Source organism: Camelina sativa, chromosome 2 (assembly GCF_030686135.1).
Source record: "Camelina sativa cultivar CO46 ecotype springtype chromosome 2, ASM3068613v1".
In the NCBI taxonomy this organism is placed as follows: Eukaryota; Viridiplantae; Streptophyta; class Magnoliopsida; order Brassicales; family Brassicaceae; genus Camelina; species Camelina sativa.
Genome location: NC_141881.1, coordinates 29,221,010 through 29,242,561, shown reverse-complemented (window position 1 = coordinate 29,242,561; position 21,552 = coordinate 29,221,010). Strand labels below are relative to the sequence as shown.

Sequence of the window (21,552 nt, the reverse complement as noted above, 5' to 3'; positions counted from 1 at the left end):
TTAAGCAAGGTTGAAATCATCGAAACGATTAATTATTCTTTTGGCTCTTTGCTATATTTTGTTTGCACCTACCTTCATATGCATTTGATAGTGGTTGATTATATTTAAACTTCCGGAGTTTAAAACAAATAACTTTGAGAACGTTGACAAACAAACAAAAAAACTAAAGCATGTATATCCAAGTATCCAACCTTCAACATTAAGTAGCTAGAATTTGGCTTTTGTGATTAAGCATTTAATTTTTTTTTTGTGGTCCATTGTCACATCCTCGTATCCTAACGTACCGGCGTGTGGTTCCCTCCACTTTATCATATCAACGTGTAAATTTTTTATACATCTTTTTATACATCTAACTTTCATAAAACATACGACTATTAGGAGACCTACTAATATAAGCACTAACCATTGTAAAAGAAACTATAGTTACAAGAATGAAGAAATCAACCGGTGTTTTGCGCATATTAGTCATTATTGAAATATAGCCGACTTATTATGATTTATAATCTAAAACATAGACTTTTCTTTCTTAAATAGCAGAATGAAACCTAACTAACACGTCTCTGTTCCTGTTTGTTAGCATGCATTAATTTCCTACTGGGCTAATTAATATAAGCTGTTGGTGATTATAAAGAGATGCATTCTGTGTTTTAAGCTGTTCACGGTTCAGTCATGCCAGAACAAACTGGTACTACTACTTGATCGTATATATATGCTCAAGAGCTAATTAACAACAGTACAGATTTTAGTAAAGAAGAAAAAAAAGACACTGAAGACGAACATATTCTTGTATTTTGCTTATGTTATAAATTAATCATTAAAAACAAAACTATATATCTAATTTTACATCGAAGTTAAAATTTGACACCATTTTGTAGATATTAATTAATTGCTCATGTATATAGATGTATTGTAGATCTTTCCTACATGATAACAATATTGATGCTCTGTTAAAGACTAGGTCGATGATCAATCAAAATAAGCTGTTAGTGATAATAAGATCGAGGTATATATGATGATCAAATGCTGATTGTTTATAGACACAGTCGTACTTATCTCCGTTTATATTCTCCATCATACATGCATGAACAATAATAATAAATGATGTGCGCCATTACCAACAATATGTTTGCGTATATATAAAAGTTAATATACATGAATAGGCTCCAAAAGAGAATTTTAGAAGAAATATACTGGACTTCGATGATCTTGACAGCGCGACGCATGTTTGTTGATGGACGTACTTAAGTTTCTTCTAAATCTCTGGACAATCTTTGTTATTTCTTTGTTGCTTCTATATATAAAGCCGTTGTTTAAGCTCCTCGTCTTGTAACAACACTAGATACAATCCATCAAGTATTTAGTAATGTATACCCACATCATTGGACATTTGGCTAATTCTATATTTAATCGAGCAAGGGCTTTAAAAAAGGAGACGAAGATGATAAAAGTGGTGAAAATGAGAATGTATGGTGTCATTACAGTCTATCTGATTACACCACTCACCAGTGTAGATTGAATAGTTCTCTAAATTCTTATGTAATACTCCATCCGTTTCACAAAGAGTGTCATTCTGGAGATTTTTCTTTGTTTCACAAAGAATGTCACTTCACAATTCCAATGCATTATTTTATATTTCTAATGCAACTTTTACCTTAGATTTCTTAGTTTGACCCTTAATTATAACTAAAATAATCTATTAAAAACTTCTTAAATAAAAGCATATATGTATATTTAAATGTTTTATTAATTTGTGTGAAAAGTGTTAAAATGACACTCTTTGTAAAACAGAGGGAGTATTTGAAGACTTTATATTAGATATTTTAAAAATATAAATTAAAAGAGATTTTAATAAATTCAATGCACCATATGGCATATTTGAGACTTTTCTACTTAATATCTTTATGATAAATATATTAAAAAAGAGAAATGCAGTTAATATTTAAATTAGAATGATTTTCAACAAAGCTATGAGTTTTTGTCATTATGACGGGTTCGACTTGGCTGAGGGGAACAAAAGAAGACTTTTATCAGAACCAAAGGCTTCAACTTCAACAAGAATTGTAATTTGAAGACTCCAACACCGACGGTGGAACCAAAGATGATAACACTTCTCGTAAGTCTTTTTAGAATGTTTTTCGTTGACCTTTGAAGTTATGAGAGATATATCTCACTAAATACATTTGAATCATGGACACTAAAATAATCTCAACGAAAAGAGTGGTTCACAAAACTTCAAAAGTGGTCCAGAAACAAAACTTGAACTCTAATCGAAAAACAAAACAAACAGATAAACAAAGAAAACAAAAATTTAGTTAAATAATATGTAAATGTAATATTCGGAAATTATTCTGGTTATATTTTGAACTACTTATTTCATAATTTTTATATTTTATTATATACAGTTTCTCCAAACACAAATTTTATAGTTGTAATTTTTTTTTGTCAGTTTTTATAGTTGTAAGCTTGTAATTTATATTCTCCTTTATATTAACAAAATGGGACTATTAAGTGTAATAATAATTAATATTTCCTCAATTACTACAGTTTAAGTGCGCAACATCACTCCACTCATCTCTCTTGTCCGATCTCTCTCTCTCTTTATCTTTGTCCACCTCACACACAACCCTATAAACAAGACAAGACCTCGCAAAGCTCAAATCTTTTTTTTTTTTCTTCCTTTCTTTTAGTATATAACTATCATCAAGTTCCTCACTTCTCGGATCCGGGTCCTAAATCTGGGTCAACCCTTTTCTTTTTCACGATCGTCGGAAAAAATGGACCCTCCACTAGTGAACGATTCCTCCTTCTCCGCAGCTAATCCTTCTTCCTACACTCTCTCCGAGATTTGGCCTTTCCCTGTAAACGACGCCGTTCGCTCTGGCCTCCGTTTAGCTGTTAATTCCGGTCGAGTCTTCAATAAAGACGTATCGGCGGTGGCGGCGGCGGAGGAATCTACCGTCACCGATCTGACTGCTGGCTGGGGAGGTAGTAGAAAGACTAGAGATTTGAACTCTGAGGACGATTCTTCAAAGATGGTTTCTTCCAGCAGCAGTGGTAATGAATTGGTGAGATTTGGAAAGCTCTGAACTTTACTATGATTAATTAGTATTTGATCTGAGTTTGGTTAAGTCTTTGAATCTGTAAGTTTAAGTTTGAATCTAGATCCTCAGCTCAGCTTCGTGAATGATCTAATAAAGCTCAGTGAGTCAAAGTATAAGTCTTTGATTTAGGGATCATTGATTAGTAGTTTATAACTCTTATCCATTGACTTTTTACTGACTGAGTTGGATTGAGCTTCAAGACCTTTTTTATTAGATGTTTTGGAACAGTCAACGCTCTTTGTTTCTTAGTATGTATTTGATTTAGGATCTTAAGCCTTTGATTGATATCCAAAGTACTAATAATGGAATGGTTTGTTACATTTTGAATAGAAAGAATCAGGGGATAAGAAGAGAAAACTATGTGGATCTGAAAGCGGAAACGGGGATTGTTCGATGAGACCTGAAGGCGAAACTAGTTCGGGTGGTGGAAGTAAAGCAACTGAACAGAAGAATAAACCTGAGCCACCTAAGGATTATATCCATGTTAGAGCAAGAAGAGGACAAGCTACTGACCGGCATAGTCTAGCAGAGCGAGTAAATTTAATTCTTCTGCTTAATCACCATATCCTTTTATTCTCAAAGATGTTTACCTTTATTTACAATGACAGTTTTGTCTTTGACAGGCTAGAAGAGAAAAGATTAGTGAGAAGATGACGGCTCTTCAAGATATAATTCCGGGATGTAATAAGGTACATGATGTTCTTTTGGTGATCTTGTGAATGTTGTTCTGTTGTTGTTCTTAACATTCAACGAGCTGTTTCTGCTGATTCAGATAATTGGAAAAGCTCTTGTGCTCGATGAGATTATCAATTATATTCAGTCATTGCAGCGGCAAGTTGAGGTAAAAAGTTGTTAGCCCCCTCTATGTTATATGTTGCAATGTTACATGCCTAAACATGGAATTTGGTATACAGTTTCTGTCAATGAAGCTAGAAGTTGTTAACTCAGGTGCAAGTACTGGTCCGACAATAGGAGTTTTCCCTTCCGGAGATGTAAGTCTCAAATCTAATAAACACACTCTTTAGTAAAACTAATAAATCTAAAAGCACTTGGTGGTTGTCTGTATCAGCTTGGGTCGACTTTACCGATAGACGTTCATCGAACTATATACGAGCAACAAGAAGCTAACGAAGCGCGAGGGTCTCAACCGGAGTGGCTACATATGCAGGTTGATGGAAACTATAACCGAACGACATAAAGAACAAAAAAAAAAGCTTTCTTTGATTGATGGATGTGTTTTGTAGGCAGTAAAAATGAATGCAACCCTTTATTTTATTTTTTTACTACGCGTGTATCATTTTGCTGTTTAAAAATCATAAGATAGATCTGAGAGAGACCAAAGAGAGAGAGAGAGATTAACACTTGATAAGACATTGGTTGTATTGTCCTGTTATAACTTGTAACAATTGATTCAGTGACACAAGAGATCTCTCTCATATGTTGTCCTTTGTACAATCTTTTTAAGTTATGATGAATTAATGATACGTTTTAATTAATTGCAACAAACTGAAAAAAAAAGTAATCAACTTCTATAAGAAGAAGGATTTGACTTAAAGTCAAAGTAATTAAATCTAACGGCTGAGATTACTTCTTCTTCATCCCCTTTTTCAGATTAAATTCCGAAGTTTTTTTCCGATCTCTTTCTCTCTCACTCAAGTTGAGGGGCGCCAAAAAAAAAAAAAAAAAAAAAAAACCCTTTTTGACAAAAGAGGGAAAAAAAAAAGTTTTTATTTTTATTTGGGCGAAATCGATTTGACAAAATCCTGAATTTGAGTTGGGCAATTTCTTCTTTTTTTTTTCTCAATCTGAGTCTTTCTCTCTGAGTCGTGATTTGGTGTGGCCGTAAAAAACAAAAAAAACGCATAAGGATTTTTTTAAGCTATGGAGCATCAGAACGCGGTCAAAGAAGCCCTAAACGCACTGTATCATCACCCGGATGATACAGTACGTGTTCAAGCTGATCGCTTTCTCCAGACCTTTCAAGGAACTCTCGATGCTTGGCAGGCGAGTTCTTTTTTGTTTTCGATTTCAATCTTTTAATTTTATCACTAGGTATTTTAATCTGGGTTCGATTTGTTCTTCCTTGTTTTGTAACACTTGTGCTAGAGTTTTAATATTCGATTCCCAGCTACTTTAGACTATGTAGGTGGCATAAAGTTTTATCCTTTAGTCAATTTGTATTACCGATTCGCTTGTTAAGGTCATGTACCCTTATGCATAGTAGGAGTCTGGAATTTTTTAGTACATCTAAGTTCAATTTTGCATTCTTCTGTAGCTGGTTTGAAGAAGTTTGTGTAGAGCGTATGAATAGATCTACCTTGTTAACTAAACGATGTGTTAGGTTTTATGAGCTTTACCTATAGTCTTTTTAGACCCATGATTGTTGTTGCGGAGAAGATGAAGGTTTGGTGGAGCAGTTTTACAATGTTTCTTACTCTGTACTGTTTTATGTATACTAGGTTGCGGATAATTTACTTCATGATTCTTCTAGCAATTTGGAAACTTTAATATTCTGTTCTCAGACCCTTCGAAGCAAGGTAAAATGCACTCGAAGTTTTCTGTAAATTCGTTATTTATTTTTTCACAATCTTGGAGACTGCGCCGCTCTGTTGACATCTAGTCTGTCTTACTCGAAGGTTCAACGAGATTTTGAAGAACTACCACCTGGGGCTTTTCAGAAGCTAAGGGAATCATTAACTGTAAGTCTTTGTTCCATTAACTGATTTTGCATAGGGTTTCTGAATATTTATGTATGTATGTTCCTTTCAACAATAACGTAATAGGAAAACTCAGTTGAACTAGTGATTTGCCTACTGTATTCTGGCTGGGTTTTACTATGATTTCATTTTTGTGGCCTATTATTAGGGGTAATATGTATCATTGTTATTGGAAAAGTACTTCCTTAGTGTTCCCGGAAAAAATTTGACTTTCATTGTTTTCTGAAATGCAGACATTGTTAAAAAAGTTCCACAAAGGCCCCCCAAAAGTTAGGACCCAGGTAAGCTTCATTCTCGATTATGCATATGTGGGAATTTTCTGATGTGCGTATAAAGTCCTGTACTCTGTGTCGAGTTATCTTATTTAAGTATTTTGTATTGTAGATTAGTATTGCTGTTGCTGCCTTGGCGGTGCATGTTCCTGCGGCAGATTGGGGAGATGGTGGTATAGTTAGCTGGCTTAGGGATGAGATGAATATGCATCCTGAATATGTGCCTGGTTTCTTGGAACTTTTGACAGTTTTGCCCGAGGTAGGGTATTTTTCAACCCTTTGTTTTCGTGTTCCTCTCACTCAGAAATTAAAGTGAATCCATGTCTCCGGCTACATGGGTGTGAAAGGCCTTGTATTTGTCTGACTTGGATCTGCTTCCGTCTTAGTTATTCTAGTATTGCTGACCTCAAATTGGGTATACCTATTTGGTAAAAATATATGTAACTTTTTACTGTTAGTGTATCTATGTTTGAGTAGCATTCTATGTTACTCTGCAAGTGTTACTTTGAGTATTGGCTGGACAAGACCTTGCTATTTTTCATGGCCCCCTTGGCAAAAAGTGTACGTAGCTTATTTGTAATCAAATGAAGATTCTATACTTTTTTCCCAAAACTCTGCCGTATCTTTTCACCTTTCCCTTTTATTAACCTGATTCCCGTTAGGGATGTTTGACTTTAATCTAGATGGTTATATGATGTCTTGATTTTTATTTTCCTTCTTGCTACGGCCAGGAAACGTTTAACTACAAAATAGCTGCTCGTCCGGATCGGCGACGTCAATTCGAAAAAGAGCTTACTTCTCAAATGGAAGCTGCACTTAGTATCTTAACAGCATGTTTAAATATAATCGAACTTAAGGAACAGGTCAGAGCTTATCTTCAATATAGGGTTATGACATACTTCAATAAATAGTTTGTTATTTACTTTCCGTGACCCCTCTGTATATCGCTTTGAAATAACCTTTTCATGTTTCTAATGCATTTATGTGTTTTGTTACTTTACACTGATTTTTGCTTGCTTTACCAGTCAGAGTCTATGTTTGCCTTGTAAAAGGTATTTTTGCAAGTTTCATGTGCAAGCTTGATTGCATCTTAGATTTTCACTCACCTGCCAAAATTTTGTATTTCGTCTTGCATTATTGTTAGCTTTCTGAATAATGTCCCGTGTTGCTGTGTTCTGGATCAGTTAGTGTCTTTGGTGTTGCAAGAAGTCACTTATTGTCAATTGTGTTCTGTAACTTTGATTTTTCAGGTTCTCGAGGCATTTGCTTCTTGGCTCCGTCTTAGGCATGGGTATGCTCTTTTCTTTTGCTTTTCTATCTCCTGTTTTTATTTAGAACAAAAGCTCGTTTATATTAGAAATAGTCATTGCGAGTTCATCAGATTGTAAATCGTTTTAGCATGCGTCACAAATCATTTCCTATATTGAATTTTCGTAGACACATAGCTAAGGTTATCTGATTCATTGTTATTGGTTTCTACTAGTTTTTTCTTTTTTTGAGCAAAATTTGGTTTCTAATAGCTAGCCTTCACTATTTTTACCAATTCAACTTAGCAAAGATGATGCTGACTGAACTGTATGCTTATTAACTTTGTGGTGGTCTTTTTCAGGATTCCTGGAGCAGTGCTTGCCTGTCATCCATTGGTGCATTCAGCTCTGTCAAGTTTGAACTGTGATCCACTCTCAGAGGCATCTGTGAATGGTATACTCGTTGGAAAGACTACTATATACATAGGGCTTAAGCTTTTCTTATTGAATTTTGGAAATTAGTGTTTGATGCGTGTTCATTATAGAATTCAATATTAGAGTTTCAATAGATAAACTTCATTTTCAACTTCGCAGTTATCTCTGAATTGATACATCACACAGCATCACCAAGTTCTGGTGGTATTTCTGCACAAACACCCTTGATTCAAGTTATTGTGCCTCAGATTTTAAGTCTTAAGACCCATCTAAGGGATTCTTCAAAGGTACTGTTACCTTTTTTTATTGATACAAGTTAATGGCTGAATCTGTTTAATGTTAAGTTTCATTATTATACAAATTTTCTGTTTCACTGGTCTGCGGCTTGAACGGCTATAATTCTGATTCTGTTGCGCCTGGACTATATTAAGAGAAAAGGTTATCAGATGCATCAAATAGTAGGAAGCTAATCACCTTTACTTGTTTAACTTTGAAACTGTAGCGCTAAAAGGGTGGTTTTCTGTATATAAGACTTGGATATGTGGCTAACATTGTCCCTCATAATTAGTTGTAATTTTGGCATCTGCTTATAATTTTCTTTTGACTCTTAAAATTTATTTCACCTGCAGGATGAAGAAGATGTCAAAGCCATTGGTCGATTATTCGCTGACGTAGGCGATTCATATGTTGAACTGATAGCTACTGGTATATAGCCTCATTTCTGCTACTCTGCCTTGTTTTTTTACGTGTTGTGTTTCACGTCCCTTGATTGCGTTGGGTGCGCAAAATGCTTTAGTTGGTAATCTAATATATTCGAAGGTACTATTTATGGCTTCTAGGTTCAGATGAATCAATGGTTATTGTGCATGCCCTGCTGGAAGTTACTTCACACCCAGAATTTGATATAGCCTCGATGACCTTCAACTTTTGGCACAGTCTTCAACTTATGTTGACAAAGAGGTAAATTCCAGCCTTGTCTATGTTTGTTGGGTGTTCCTATGGTCATATTCTAAGAGTGTGATTTTTAATCTATCAGGGATTCTTATAGTTCCTTGGGTAGTGAAGCATCCATTGAAGCTGAGAGAAACCGAAGACTGCATATCTTTCAGCCAGCCTATCAAAGCCTTGTATCTTTGGTGAGTGAGCCATCAAATACCACTCAAATTCGTTTTGTTAGCCACTCGTATAGTTTTACTGAAATATAATATTTGAGCTTGTTGTTCAACCATACCAGGCTGATTCTATTTGTTTGCTAATCCAGAGACAAATTGATATTTAATGCATGGGTGACTTATGTTTAAATATATATTGCTCTTTTGAAAAATGCTGGATGGCTAAAGTTTTATTTGATTGATCATCGTTTTGTGGATACTATATATATATGGGTTATTATTGTATGCTCTGCAGTTTATGTCACCTATACACTGGTTCCCCTTCACAGGTTGGCTTCAGAGTTCAGTATCCTGAAGATTATCAAGGCCTGTCATATGAGGACCTTAAGGAATTCAAGCAGACTAGATATGGTAATAAAAGTGTGTATGGCTTGTTCTCAACATTACAATAGATCAAAACCTCTCAAGATAAGGGTCCTAAGGAATAAGAGTAGCCCTCAAAGCTTTCTAAATAGATCAGCCTAACCTTGGATTTTCTTAATTTGACTGCTCAGCACTGTTGTTCTCCCTTTGTTGCCATCCTTTAGACTTGTTTCTTGAAGCAGATAAAGTATTGTTCTTCTGAGGTTATTTGGTTGTTTTAGTCACTTAGCTTTGGTAGGGTGCTGTATCTCGTAATGTCTCTTTTGATGGACTTATTCCTCTTAAATATGTTGATATGTTACTACTATTGTGCTCCCAATCATCTCCGATGAGACCAATTGCCTCATGCTCTGTCAATCCAATTTGACTAATAAATTTTGTGACATTTTTCAGCTGTTGCAGACGTATTAATAGACGCAGCGTTAATCCTGGGAGGGGATACTACTCTTAAGATTCTCTATATGAAGCTTCTCGAGGTTTGTGCTTTGGATGTCCACGCATGCTATCTTATCATTAAATAAAATTAAGCAATGGGAGATATTGAATCAGCAGTTTTATATACTGAAAAGGTCACGATCAATGTATAACACAATTAGGATTATCAGAACCAAACAGTTACAGTTATTTCCATCATTTGGATTTCACCATCTTGATATTTGTGACATATGTACTTTAGGCCAATGCTCAGACAGGAAATAATTTTCAAGAATGGCGTCCAGCCGAAGCTATTTTGTTCTGTATATGGGCAATATCAAATTATGTTTCGGTTGTTGAAGCTGAAGTGATGCCCCAGGTTTGTATTTATTATACATAGTTACTCCTAGCTACTGCTGCCAAATAAATATATTTTGTTTTCTCACTGCCTACGAAATATGGGTTTGCCTTTGTCATTTTCATTCTCTTAAATTCTGCTTTCAGGTGATGGCGTTGCTTCAAAATCTTCCTCAGCAAGCGCAACTACTTCAGACAGGTGAATAGGTTTTCTTCCTAAGTTTTATTTGTAGAAGGTGAAATAGCTGCTTGGTGGAAACCACTAGCGTATGCTGAAGACACCTTCCAACTTATGCTTAAATCTTTCCTAATTTAATAGCAAATGCGTCTGAAGCCTTTTCTTTAATGCAAGCCATCTGCTTCCCTATTTGATTTCAGCATGCTTACTTGTTGGGGCATATTCAAAATGGCTTAATGCTGCACCAGCTAGTGTTTCAATATTGCCATCAATCATTAGAATTCTTATGAGTGGAATGGGCACATCTGAAGATTGCGCAGCAGCTGCAGCTTTGGCTTTTAGACATATCTGTGACGGTATTGTATCTGCTCTTACAAACTTGACCTCTTCGTTTTCTTTTCTGAGCATAACATTGACATTATGACAAATATACATATACTACAAATCTGGCTATCTTTTTTTGTTTTTTTGTTTCCCGAATGAGATCATGACAAAGATTTGATTTAAAACAACAGTCTGATGGTTACACAAGATTAAGTCCCCTTTTATTAAAAACGTTCTTTCAGGGTTTCTGTAGAATGTTTCTCTTCTTGATTTCTCCTGGCAGAATAATGCTAAGTAGTTTCATGGACTCTTTAACTTTTCAGGAAATTAGTTTGTAGTTATAACTCTTTCACTTGCAAACTAAATTAAATTTTGGTTGTTAGTTTTATTCTTAGAAAGTATGAAGTTCTCACATTTGTAAAATTCCATTGAATTGTGCATACTGACATGCTTCAAAGATGGCAGCTAGTCGAAAGGTCTGACTGGAACCTACGCTAACGGATCTGACTTCGACTCTACTGAATTGCTAGCATATAGGGTGCATTGCAATGCTGGCAAGTATTTGGAATTTTGTTGAATGCTTTCCTTGGACTGAATTCTGTTTTCCATACTGATTTTAAATAAAAGCTTGTAGCTATCTAACATCTAATGCTCTCTAAATGTGATTGCTTGTTGTTGATCAATTTACTTTTTCCTCTTCTCCATATTATGAGAGATACATGAAGGTGTTTTTGTGTTGATACTGATACGCATATATTATATTTGGTATTTTCTTTTATAGGATTCAAAATAATACTATTTTGGTTTGTAAACATCTGATGCCTGTTGAAATAATGTTTCATTGTAGATTGCCGAAAAAATCTTTGTGGGTATTTTGAAGATTTGTTTGCTATCTATTGTATGGCTATCAATGGCGGTGGTGGTTATAAAGTCTCTGCTGAGGATTCATTAAATCTCGTTGAAGCTTTAGGGTATGGACTCAACTGAATGATGGATAGATCTCATTTGTGTGTTATTGACATCTCTAAAATTTGATTATGCAGTATGGTTGTTACCGAACTTCCTTTAGAGCAGGCCAAAGGTGCTCTTGAAAAATTATGCTTTTCAGCCGCCTCTCCTCTAGAGGTTTGCCATCTTGACTATTATCTGCATGGTTGCTTGACATATTAGTCAGGAATAAAAATGATGGGAACTGTAAATCTTTGAATCAGGAAGCGGCGAAAGAAGATTTGGACAAGAAGCATGCACGTGAATTAACTGTTCATATTGACCGCTTTGCCTTCCTCTTCAGGTTAGTGATTATCTCAACAATACGATGTATCTACATGTGTTTTGTTTAGTCTTGCTAACAGATTCTACCACATTAGGTATGTGAACCACCCTGAAGCGGTGGCTGCTGAGATTAATAAGCATTGGGCTATTTTCAGAGTTATATTTGATGCGTAAGTGAATCTAGACACACGATGATTAGCATGTTCTCTTCAAATTGCTTTTTATGTAGCCTCTTACTTTGAAATTGTTTTTACTGCAGTCGTCCTTGGGACATGAGGACTATGGAATCTCTGTGCAGAGCATGCAAATATGCTGTGAGTTTCATTTCCTTTTTCTTTCCCTACTTGCTCCATGGACATTCCTGAGCACCATTGTTTTTTAAGTCTTTTTACCTGTCTTGTTCTTGTTCCTAAACATAAGAGAAACTCTAAAAACTATTTTCCGGATGATAAAGAATACTTCACTAAAAGAAGACAATGGTTGGAGTATGTTTGTAGGTACGTACTTCTGGAAGATACATTATTAATACAATCGGAGAAATGCTGGCAAAGATTCAATTCCATTATCAGCAGCATCATCAGCCATGTTTTCTATACTTATCCAGTGAAGTTATAAAGGTAATAATATGTGTCCTTTTCATTCAGTTGAATGCTTACTGAAAAGCTATAGAGAAACTAATCTTTGTGGGATCTGCAGATATTTGGGTCTGACCCATCTTGTGCTGACTACTTGAAGAACCTGATTGAAACCCTCTTTGCACATACAACATGTCTGATGACAAGTATCAAGGTTGATGATTTCACTTAGGAGTATGCTATCGTCATGTTCTTAGTTTTAATATCCTATATGGTTTCTGATTCTCTGTTTATTCTTACAGGAAGTGACTGCGAGACCAGATATAGCTGATGACTGCTTTTTGTTAGCTTCTAGATGTCTTCGCTACTGTCCACATTTATTCATTCCGTCTCCTATATTTTCACCTCTTGTAGATTGCGCAATGATTGGAATCACAGTGCAGCACAGGTTTACCCTCTCTCTCTCTAAAGCCACAAGCTGCTTTTCGTCAAAAGTTTTGAAATGATGTTAATTATATCTTTTGAACTCCTTTTCCAGAGAAGCCTGCCACTCGATATTGACCTTTTTATCCGACATTTTTGACCTCGAGAAATCTGTGAATGAAGAACAGTTCGTACTAATCAGGGACAATATCATTATTCCTCGGGGAGCTACAATCACCAGAATATTAATAGCCTCATTAGCTGGAGCACTTCCCAGTTCTCGGCTAGATACGGTAAATTTAGGAAACCTATCTTTTTGCTGCATTTTGAGTGATGTTTTTGGCCACTGAGAACTGTTTTTGTTTTGTTTTTGGGTGTTGGTTAGGTAACATATTCGCTGTTAGCTCTGACAAGAACATACAGGCTACAAGCAGTGGGTTGGGCTAAGGAAAGTGTTAGCCTGATACCTCGAACAGCCTTGACAGAGACTGAATCTACCAAGTTCTTACAAGCGTTGTCCGATGTTGCTTATGGAGCAGATGTGAATTCTCTGATAGGACACGTTGAGGAACTCTCAGATGTTTGTCGCCGTAACCGTACTGTTCAAGATCTTGTTCAGGCAGCTTTGAAGCCTCTTGAGTTGAATCTGGTTGCTGCTCCTGTATCATAGAGATGATGGAAAAACAAACAAACAAAGAAAGAAAGAAAGAAAAAGAAAGAAGAGTGAGAAGAGCCATCAAAGAAGGTCAATTTTTGCATAGACCTCTCTTTGATGGTTTCAGAAGATGTGAGATTTGATGTTTTTGTGCATTTTTTTCACTGTTTTAGCTGTTCATAAAGATTTTTTTTCTTCCCTTTATTCTCTTCTGGTGTGAGCCGTTTGTTCCATTGCTTGGCCGGTTTATTTCCAGTGCAAGAACCAGAATCTTCTATTAAAAATTTAAACCATATGATGAGATACACAAGGGATCCTTGACCCTTCAAGGATCGGTATGATTTTGAGTGGGATCATATACAAAAAGCATCGATTATTTTCTGTTTCATCTTGCAGAGTATAAGTTTTAAGAAAAAAAATCAAATCTTCTTTGGAAAATTTATTTATTACTCCCTCTATTTCATAATATAGGATGTTTAGAGAATTATTTTTGTTTCATAATATAGGATGTTTTCAACTTTCTATGCAACTTTTAGATTAATTTTATATTTTATATTATGCAGTCTTAATTATTATTGGTTAAATTTTTTTTTAATATGCGTGCTTCTACTCAGACATCCTATATTTTGAAAGGGAGGGAGTAACATTTTTCACATGATTCCTTTTTGTTTACTTTATGTCTAATTAACTTTGCAACATAGTAAGTATGCATCTCTGTGTCTGCACTTTTCACTCAATTACTACTGTCTTTTGTCTCTTGCTCAATTAACACATATTTGTGATAATCAGTTTCACTCTAAAGTTTACTTTATAACACCACTGATTGAGCATTATGTTTGGCTCTGTTTTGTTGAATTCAGTCTCGGTTACCTCTTTTCTAAATTAGATTTCATGTGTGTCTCTGATTCCTGATAGAAAATTAATTATTATTAGTATTGCTTTTTTCAGGTTTTTAGATGCCCATACTCAATTATGTTACTCTATAATAAACTAACTAATCAGTGCTACGTAAAGTTCTCTTTTCAAAAAACTTTTGAGACCTACTAAACTGTTTAATTGCCCATAATGCTAACACAGTTTAAGCAATAATTAATTCAACGACTAGATATATAAAAATCCAGAAAAAAACAGTTCCCAACTACTTCAATTATTCAGTCCGTGAATTTATTAGAAGCCAGCTACTTTAATCAACTTTTTTTATGATTATGTTATGCTAGTATTGTTTATATTTTTGAACCCACACAAGAACTGAAAAATACTTACAGATTCATCGTTTGTGATACAGTATATTACATGAAAATTGAAACTCATTTACCTCATAACGCAAACTCACCATGAGAGAAAGAAAAAAAAAACAAAAGCAACACAAGAAATTTCAGCAAAGAACTCATTGGAGACATTGAAGATATCTTTAATCTCGATCTAATTAGTAGAATTCACTTTCAAGGAATCAAGAATACTAAAACGGTTGAGAGCTTAGGGTAGTAATATAGTACTATATAACTTAGCAAATCAGTATGAATCACCACATTCACACATAGTGGTTTTGTGATGTCTCACAAGCTTTGAAGGTTTTGTCTCTCTTTATCCCTCAATTGTGAGACATACCTGCAAAAAAAAAATCATAGAACTATACTGTTAATTATGTTATTGATCAACACTGAACCGAATCGACCTAACTCAATTTATTTACCTGCAGATCCATTATCTGTTCGAATTTCAGCTAATGGGTTGACTATAAATCCAGGAGATCCATTAAATCGATGTCTCGAGTTTTGTTGTATCCGAGTGGTTTCTGCACTTCTGTTTCTATAAGTGGACAGCCTCGATGCTGAATACTTTGAATCGTCTTTCTTCCAGAACTTGGATCTGATGAAACTTCCAGGAGGGAGGAGACAACAGTTGTTTTTGCTTGAACCGTTACTCATTCTCCCATTTGAAACCGCTAAGTCATAAGATATCTCATCCAGCGCAAGTTCTAATCCCTGAACTCGTGTTTCCAGACCATGCATTCCTTGTTGTGAGCTCCCCACAAATCTCTAATGAAATGACCACCAAAAACAAGAACACAGAATGAGTTTCAGGAACAGAGGAAACGAAAGCAATCTGGACGTTTGTAACTTCATCATGTTATAGAACAAACCTGAAGAAGATCCATTAGATTGGCTTGCTGTTGTTCAATCTGAACAAGCTGATTACGGATCAGAGATATATCTTCATGCCCTTTGCAGTTACTACTATTTGCGTTTTCAGACAAGACATGATGTCCTGTTGCCATTATAGCACCTGGTAGTGGGACATTGCCAATCAAAGAACTGGATACACCTCCTAGCTTCTGCATCATATCATCATGACTAGAATGACTCGTTTCATTTGCGTTCTCGTTATGATCACAATGTCGTTCGTCTTCAAGAGACACATTAATGGGAATACCAGCTCCTCCTCCAGCTTTCCAGTCCAATCGTCTCCTTACATTCGGTTTTGTATGTGATACTGTTAGACTGGTTTTCTTCTGATCAATGCTTTTTCTGTTAGCCTGTTTCTTAGCCGTGGTGGCTAGTGAACTCCCGGGTGGAGTCGATCTGTTAACCAAATGAGTTCTTGATTTAGCAGGCGTTGAACCAACTCTAGACCCTGAAGGGTATCGTCCATCACTTGCATCACCTAGAATCAAGAACACAGGACAAGTAAGCAACTGGTCAAATAGACACAAAAGGATCTAAAACCAAGATACCAAACAAGAAAAAGTTTCCTGATTTGGCTAAAGATCTAATAGTGAAGGGAAGATACCTTTAGAAGAAGCATTGGATCTGGGTGGAGAAACCTCTTCTGACAAATCTGGAACCTGTTTCCATGCCTCTATCATCTGATTCATCACCTCTCTCACAGCTTTCACCTAAACCATATATCAAAATTTGTGATCATGTGTAAACCAAACCTTACTATTCAAATTAAGAATTCAAGATCAAGAAAACCAAACCTTATCGTATTTCCTGGTTTCAAAGATCTTCAAGCATTTAGACTTGAACTCACCTAACTCATTTCTCTCCATCATAGCTAACTTCCCCAAAGCTTCAGCAGCTGCTTTCCTCGCAGCCCAATCTTCACTAACCAAGAAACTCAACAAACAATCAACTAAACCTTTCAACCCACCGGAGCTCACAGTAGCTCCAGCCAAACCACCAGCACCAATCACACTTCCGATCACAACAACCCCAGCCGATTTCGCCTTAAACGCGTTACACTTAACAAGCTTCTCCAATCTCGGCAAAAGCGTCTGCCCTAACCTAACCGGATCCGGATCAGACGCCGAATCAATCGCCGCGGCTAAACAAAGCGCAGCTCCGATCTGCGCATTAACCTCCTGCTCAGTGAAAAGCGTGTCCGCCAACGGCTTCATAAACGCCGAATAAAACGGAGGCTTCGTCGTGCGGGAAGAGATCGCCGACACAGCCGCGACGCAACTCGACCTAATCGAAGAGTCGGGATCACGGAGACGTCTCGTGATGCGAGTGAGTATCTTAGAGAGGAAAGGAGACAGAGAGTTTATAGGAAGAGAAACTGATAAAACGGCGAGTAAGTGGATACAATGCTTACGAACCGCCGGTTTATCTCCGGTGTCGGCGGAGAGTATAACGGAGATAAACGACTGGAGATTCCCGGTGGAGGAGGATGGATCAATCTGTCTAGCCATTAAATCGAGCTCTCGAGCCGCCATTGTGAACGTATCTCGATCTCCGAGCTTTGTTAGTAATACGGACATGTTTTGCTTTGAGTTCTTCGTCGTCGCCATTTTTTCTAATTGATTTTTTTGTTCTCCGGTGACGGTGATTGGATTCAGTGATGCAGCGGAGACGGTGGTGGATCTGGGGGAATAAGAATTGGCAGTGGCATTAGTGTAAAATCACAACTTGGCGGTGGTCGGTCGGTTGTGACTCACTTTAAGAGCTTTTATCGTCTGTGCGTAGCTCTGTGATTTTTATAACCGTCTTATATTATGATGAGGATTGCGAAACACTAGTAGTAGAGATGAAGATGATCACCCGAAACGATGCCGTTTCTTTAGGTGTCTGCAAAAATAACCACGCTACGGGAACATGTCATGATGTTGGTATCAGAAATAGAAGTATCACGCTTCGTTTTCCTAAATTATTATTTTTGGAAATTTCCCTTTTTTCATTGGGAATTGTAGAAACAAAAATACTTTCTCTGTCACACAAAAAACAAAGATTGATGTTTTAAGATATTTTTTTTTCTCACACAAATTGATGTTTTGTAAATTTCAAAAACTAATTATTGAAAATATTTAAAATTTTGAATTGTTATTGATTTAAAATTCAATATTTAAAATTGAATTGTTATTAATCAAAGAAAAAAATATATTTAAACTCAATAATCATTGTTTTCTTAAAATGTGTAATATCCTAAAACATCAATCTTGGTGGGACAGAGGAAGTATATTATATTTTCATTATAATTAAAGATTTCAAAGCATTACGCTGATAAAATTGTTAATTTTGAAAGATTATAAGGCATATCTATTTAAAATTAGCAATAGTAGTTGTTAAAAAAAAAAATAGCAATAGTAGTGTAATTTCGGCCAAAGATTACGCTATAAACAAAGATGTCATGTTAGTACAATCAATATTCAATAAATCAATAGTACTATTGAAATCAAATATCCCTACTATTAAAAGAAAAATGTTGCCTGAAAAAAACTTTAGTTTTGTAAGAATTTACAATACAATGTCATTGCAATTATTACTAAATAATTTATTTGGGCGAAGGGTAAAAATATAATTATGCATCTGTTGGAAATCGGATAAACACGCGAATCTAAATGACCCGGTTTTATTGTTTTTGGATCTTTTTCATTAAATCGTAACCGTTGATTCACTTTGATCATATCCATCAATTAAAAACAAAAAAGTAAAACCTAAAAAGGGTTTTTCTCTCTATGGTCTCTCTCGCCGTCTTCAAATTCTTTTGCAGAGTTCATCACAAAACAGCTCTTGATCAGCGAAATTAAACATGAATTCTCTCTCTGGTGGATTCAGCGGGTTATTCCTTGCCTCTTTTTCTTATTTTTTCTTCTCAATCTCTTTGTTCCTTCTAAACCCTAATCTCTCTTTTGATTCTACATCAAATCCAATTCTTCTGTTCATGACCATTTCATAGTCTTTGTTTCTGTCAACGATGGCGGGTATACAAGGCAATGTGGTCTTTTGGGTGAAGTTGATATTAGATTGATGAGAATGTGGCGAGAGAGATTATTAATCATAGATCACTTCGTCATCCTAATATCACCCGCTTTAAGGAGGTTAGTAACTGTGTGCCTCTATAGCCTATAGCTGCTCTCTTCATGGTATGTGGCAATTTTCTTAAATTAAAGTTTTTTTTCTTTTTTTGTTTCAGGTGGTTTTGACAACAACGCATATCGCCATTGCTATGGAATATGCTGCTGGTCGTGAGCTATTTGAGCGTATATGTACCGCTGGAAGGTTCAGTGAGGATGAGGTGACCGCTCTTGCTTCTCTTTGTCATAGTGGTTGGTGTACTCAATTGATCAATTTCAGAGTGGTTTGAGATTATTTGATTGAGAGTAAAGGAAAATAGGATAACATGTAGAATAGGAAACAAAAGGAAATATGTGTTGTGATAGCTTTTTTTTGTGTGCATCTTTGTTTTTACAGGCAAGATACTTTTTCCAGCAGCTTATATCGGGAGTTAGCTATTGCCATGCTATGGTGAGGGAATGAAATTTCCTTTCGCAGTTTATTTTATCTTAACTTCACAGATATACAGAATCTTTTGCGGTACCTTCGTGCTGTACTCATATTGTTTTCTTTATTGGCATAGCATATATGCCACGGAGATTTGAAGCTTGAAAATACCCTCTTGGATGGAAGTCCTGCTCCACGTCTCAAGATCTGTGATTTTGGTTATTCCAAGGTCTGGCATCTAACCCCAGCATGCACCTGATTTGTTAATTTCTTTTGTCAGAACAAGCTCTGTCTTTTGTTCTCTTTCCGTCCATCTAACCCCAGCACGCACCTGACTTTAAATCATTTAGCGTTGCTGCTCATTGTAAGTCGTACAACCTTTTTCTTTATCTTTAAAAAGAGTGTAATATTTTTTAATCACTTTCATGTATTTGTGAACAGATTTTGGAAGCTCGAGTGAAGTATATCCTCATGAAAATTTGTTTTTGTTTAGCTCTAAACACAAACCAGAGATAGAGAGGTACATATCTTTCTCTCTTAAGCTTATAAACTTAATGAGTTTAAGAAACGGTTCAAGAACACAAGACATCTATTTCCGTACTAATTTCTTATGAGTTTGGATTCATCTTTTGTTTATGTTCTTGAACCACTGTTTTCTTATGTTCTATTTCTTACTTTTTGGTTGTCTAAGTTGAAGTTTAGTTCATGCTTTAAAAGTTCACAAGATATGTGATTGCACGTAAACGTTCAATGGAGGGACCTTCAGACTCTATATGAGTCATTGTATAGATAAGTCACTAGGTTTTGAAACCAAGTTACTCTGTCTTTCTCACCTTTCTCATATCTTCAGTACTTAGTAGCAAAAGTGGTGTTTCATATCTTCACCAAATCAATTGTTTTCTTTTAGGATTCAGATAGAGTCTGAAGTTTCTTTGTGAACTTGATTTTTTTTTTTTTTTTGTAGTGTTTCGTGAGGAAGTGAGGTTTCCGTATGAACTTGATGTGAAGATACTATTTTCAATTGGTAATGCAAAGGAACCAACCCGAAGGATAAGTACCATATTTTTTTTCAAAAAAGGGTTAATTATAAGTTTTTTAGTAATATTGTAACAATGGTGTGTGTGTTGGGTTTGCATTGCAGGCATACCTTAGTGAAGGGGTTGGAGCCATTTGTGAGTTTGCTAGAAGATGAGTGAGTGAGACACTCTGTTTTTTCCTTTTTCTTTTCACTCTATAGTCTATTAAATCTTTTTAATTGTATCTTTTTGTTTGTTTGTAACATTTATATCAAATCTAAATTATATCTGTTTCACAACATTGATAAATTGGATATTGAATGGTGGATATCATGGTTTTCTTTTTCTTTTGTTTTCAACTTGCAAGTTATAAAAACATTTTGTTGGTATCCAATAATTTCTCATATACATTCAATATATGTTTAGTATATATATGACGTAAAAATATTTTGTTTTGGGTTTTATATATCAACTCAGTTGAATTTGAATATAACTTAATAAAATAATTGTAGCAAAACCAAATAGAACTCCAAAATAATAATCGTTACATTTTTTAAATAAATCTATGAACATTTTAACTTGAAAACAAAGAGTTTAACTAACATAATAATTAATTTTCCTATTTTTTTGGTCTATCACATAAAATAGAAATATGAAATTTGGAATTAAAATATTAGTATTCCACTTATGAATTATGCCATTCAATTTTCCAAAGAAAAAATTGTTATTCGGAAATTATTTACCCCATTCATTAACAACAATGTATATTGAAACATTGATTCGAAAATGCTTATCTACATTGTGGGCTCAAGTATATGAACATATATGACTACTATAGATACTAACTTAAGTGAATCTCTAATAAGAGTTAATGAAATCTCATTCTCCAATCCCCAGAAAGTAAATATCGTGCTGATTGTTGTTAAAATTTATGTATAATAACGTGTATAACTGTTGGTATCTTTCCACAGACATTCTTTGGCGATCGATCTGATTGATGTATAATATCGTGCTGATTGATGTTAAAATCATTGAATTTATAAAGATAAATTAGATTTACATTGTCAGACTATGTGTTTTTGTTATATGCATTTTCCTAGATTTTGATCTGTTTTTTTTTTATAAAAGTTAAGGCATGTCCAAAATCTTTTCTATTTTTGTCTTGGGATCTTAATATTGATGTTACTTCCCATTCTACAGCTAATATAGTTCTGATCATAATAATTAGATGTTTTTGAGAATTATAATTTGTTTTTGGATAATTTTACTAACGAACTAAAAATTAAATATACAAGGGAGAATTTGAAT

At 35.2% G+C, this 21,552-nt stretch overlaps 4 protein-coding genes across 11 annotated transcripts; 3 read left to right on the top strand and 1 right to left on the bottom strand.

Moving 5' to 3' along the window:
- Window positions 1-1,934: 1,934 nt before the first annotated feature.
- LOC104740248 (transcription factor bHLH79) lies at window positions 1,935-4,537 on the top strand. Its single transcript, XM_010460800.3, has 6 exons — window positions 1,935-3,065; window positions 3,432-3,635; window positions 3,725-3,790; window positions 3,874-3,942; window positions 4,016-4,093; window positions 4,171-4,537. The coding sequence occupies exons 1-6, from the start codon at window positions 2,775-2,777 to the stop codon at window positions 4,297-4,299; spliced, it is 837 nt and encodes a 278-aa protein (XP_010459102.1). The 5' UTR covers window positions 1,935-2,774; the 3' UTR covers window positions 4,300-4,537.
- A 144-nt stretch (window positions 4,538-4,681) lies between these two features.
- Window positions 4,682-13,893, top strand: LOC104740240 (transportin MOS14). Of its 3 annotated transcripts, XR_015584537.1 has the most exons (28): window positions 4,682-5,105; window positions 5,561-5,638; window positions 5,738-5,800; window positions 6,052-6,099; window positions 6,203-6,349; window positions 6,822-6,953; window positions 7,341-7,381; window positions 7,700-7,791; window positions 7,932-8,059; window positions 8,402-8,477; window positions 8,612-8,732; window positions 8,809-8,908; window positions 9,214-9,295; window positions 9,701-9,783; window positions 9,984-10,100; window positions 10,226-10,277; window positions 10,457-10,612; window positions 11,046-11,134; window positions 11,428-11,551; window positions 11,624-11,705; window positions 11,792-11,871; window positions 11,948-12,022; window positions 12,112-12,166; window positions 12,350-12,469; window positions 12,549-12,641; window positions 12,730-12,875; window positions 12,966-13,143; window positions 13,236-13,893. XR_015584537.1 is itself a non-coding variant. In XM_010460790.3 (27 exons), the coding sequence occupies exons 1-27, from the start codon at window positions 4,983-4,985 to the stop codon at window positions 13,518-13,520; spliced, it is 2,877 nt and encodes a 958-aa protein (XP_010459092.2). In that variant the 5' UTR covers window positions 4,682-4,982; the 3' UTR covers window positions 13,521-13,893. The 3 variants fall into 3 exon arrangements, 2 of the variants coding, with proteins under 2 accessions (XP_010459092.2, XP_087347702.1); XM_010460790.3 differs by lacking the exon at window positions 11,046-11,134; XM_087491576.1 differs by lacking the exons at window positions 11,428-11,551; window positions 11,624-11,705; window positions 11,792-11,871; ... (5 more) ...; window positions 12,966-13,143; window positions 13,236-13,893 and having other exon boundaries at window positions 11,039-11,133.
- Window positions 13,894-14,733: 840 nt separating this feature from the next.
- On the bottom strand, window positions 14,734-17,651 carry LOC104740231 (TORTIFOLIA1-like protein 3). The gene is made up of 5 exons (XM_010460777.2): window positions 16,486-17,651; window positions 16,296-16,401; window positions 15,649-16,169; window positions 15,199-15,544; window positions 14,734-15,113 (listed from the first exon to the last, which is right to left on the bottom strand). The coding sequence occupies exons 1-5, from the start codon at window positions 17,296-17,298 to the stop codon at window positions 15,097-15,099; spliced, it is 1,803 nt and encodes a 600-aa protein (XP_010459079.2). The 5' UTR covers window positions 17,299-17,651; the 3' UTR covers window positions 14,734-15,096.
- Window positions 17,652-18,409: 758 nt separating this feature from the next.
- Window positions 18,410-20,587, top strand: LOC104740222 (serine/threonine-protein kinase SRK2B-like). 6 transcript variants are annotated; one of them, XM_087491556.1, is made up of 8 exons: window positions 18,410-18,825; window positions 18,921-19,022; window positions 19,199-19,252; window positions 19,365-19,457; window positions 19,579-19,592; window positions 19,670-19,748; window positions 20,193-20,252; window positions 20,370-20,587. In XM_087491556.1, exons 2-6 carry the CDS (start codon window positions 18,954-18,956, stop codon window positions 19,686-19,688), a joined length of 249 nt encoding a protein of 82 aa, XP_087347682.1. In that variant the 5' UTR covers window positions 18,410-18,825; window positions 18,921-18,953; the 3' UTR covers window positions 19,689-19,748; window positions 20,193-20,252; window positions 20,370-20,587. The 6 variants fall into 6 exon arrangements, with proteins under 6 accessions (XP_087347682.1, XP_087347661.1, XP_087347666.1 ...); XM_087491547.1 differs by lacking the exon at window positions 19,579-19,592 and having other exon boundaries at window positions 18,429-18,565; window positions 18,684-18,825; XM_087491560.1 differs by having other exon boundaries at window positions 18,429-18,565; window positions 18,684-18,825; window positions 19,365-19,592.
- The last annotated feature ends 965 nt before the right edge of the window (window positions 20,588-21,552 follow it).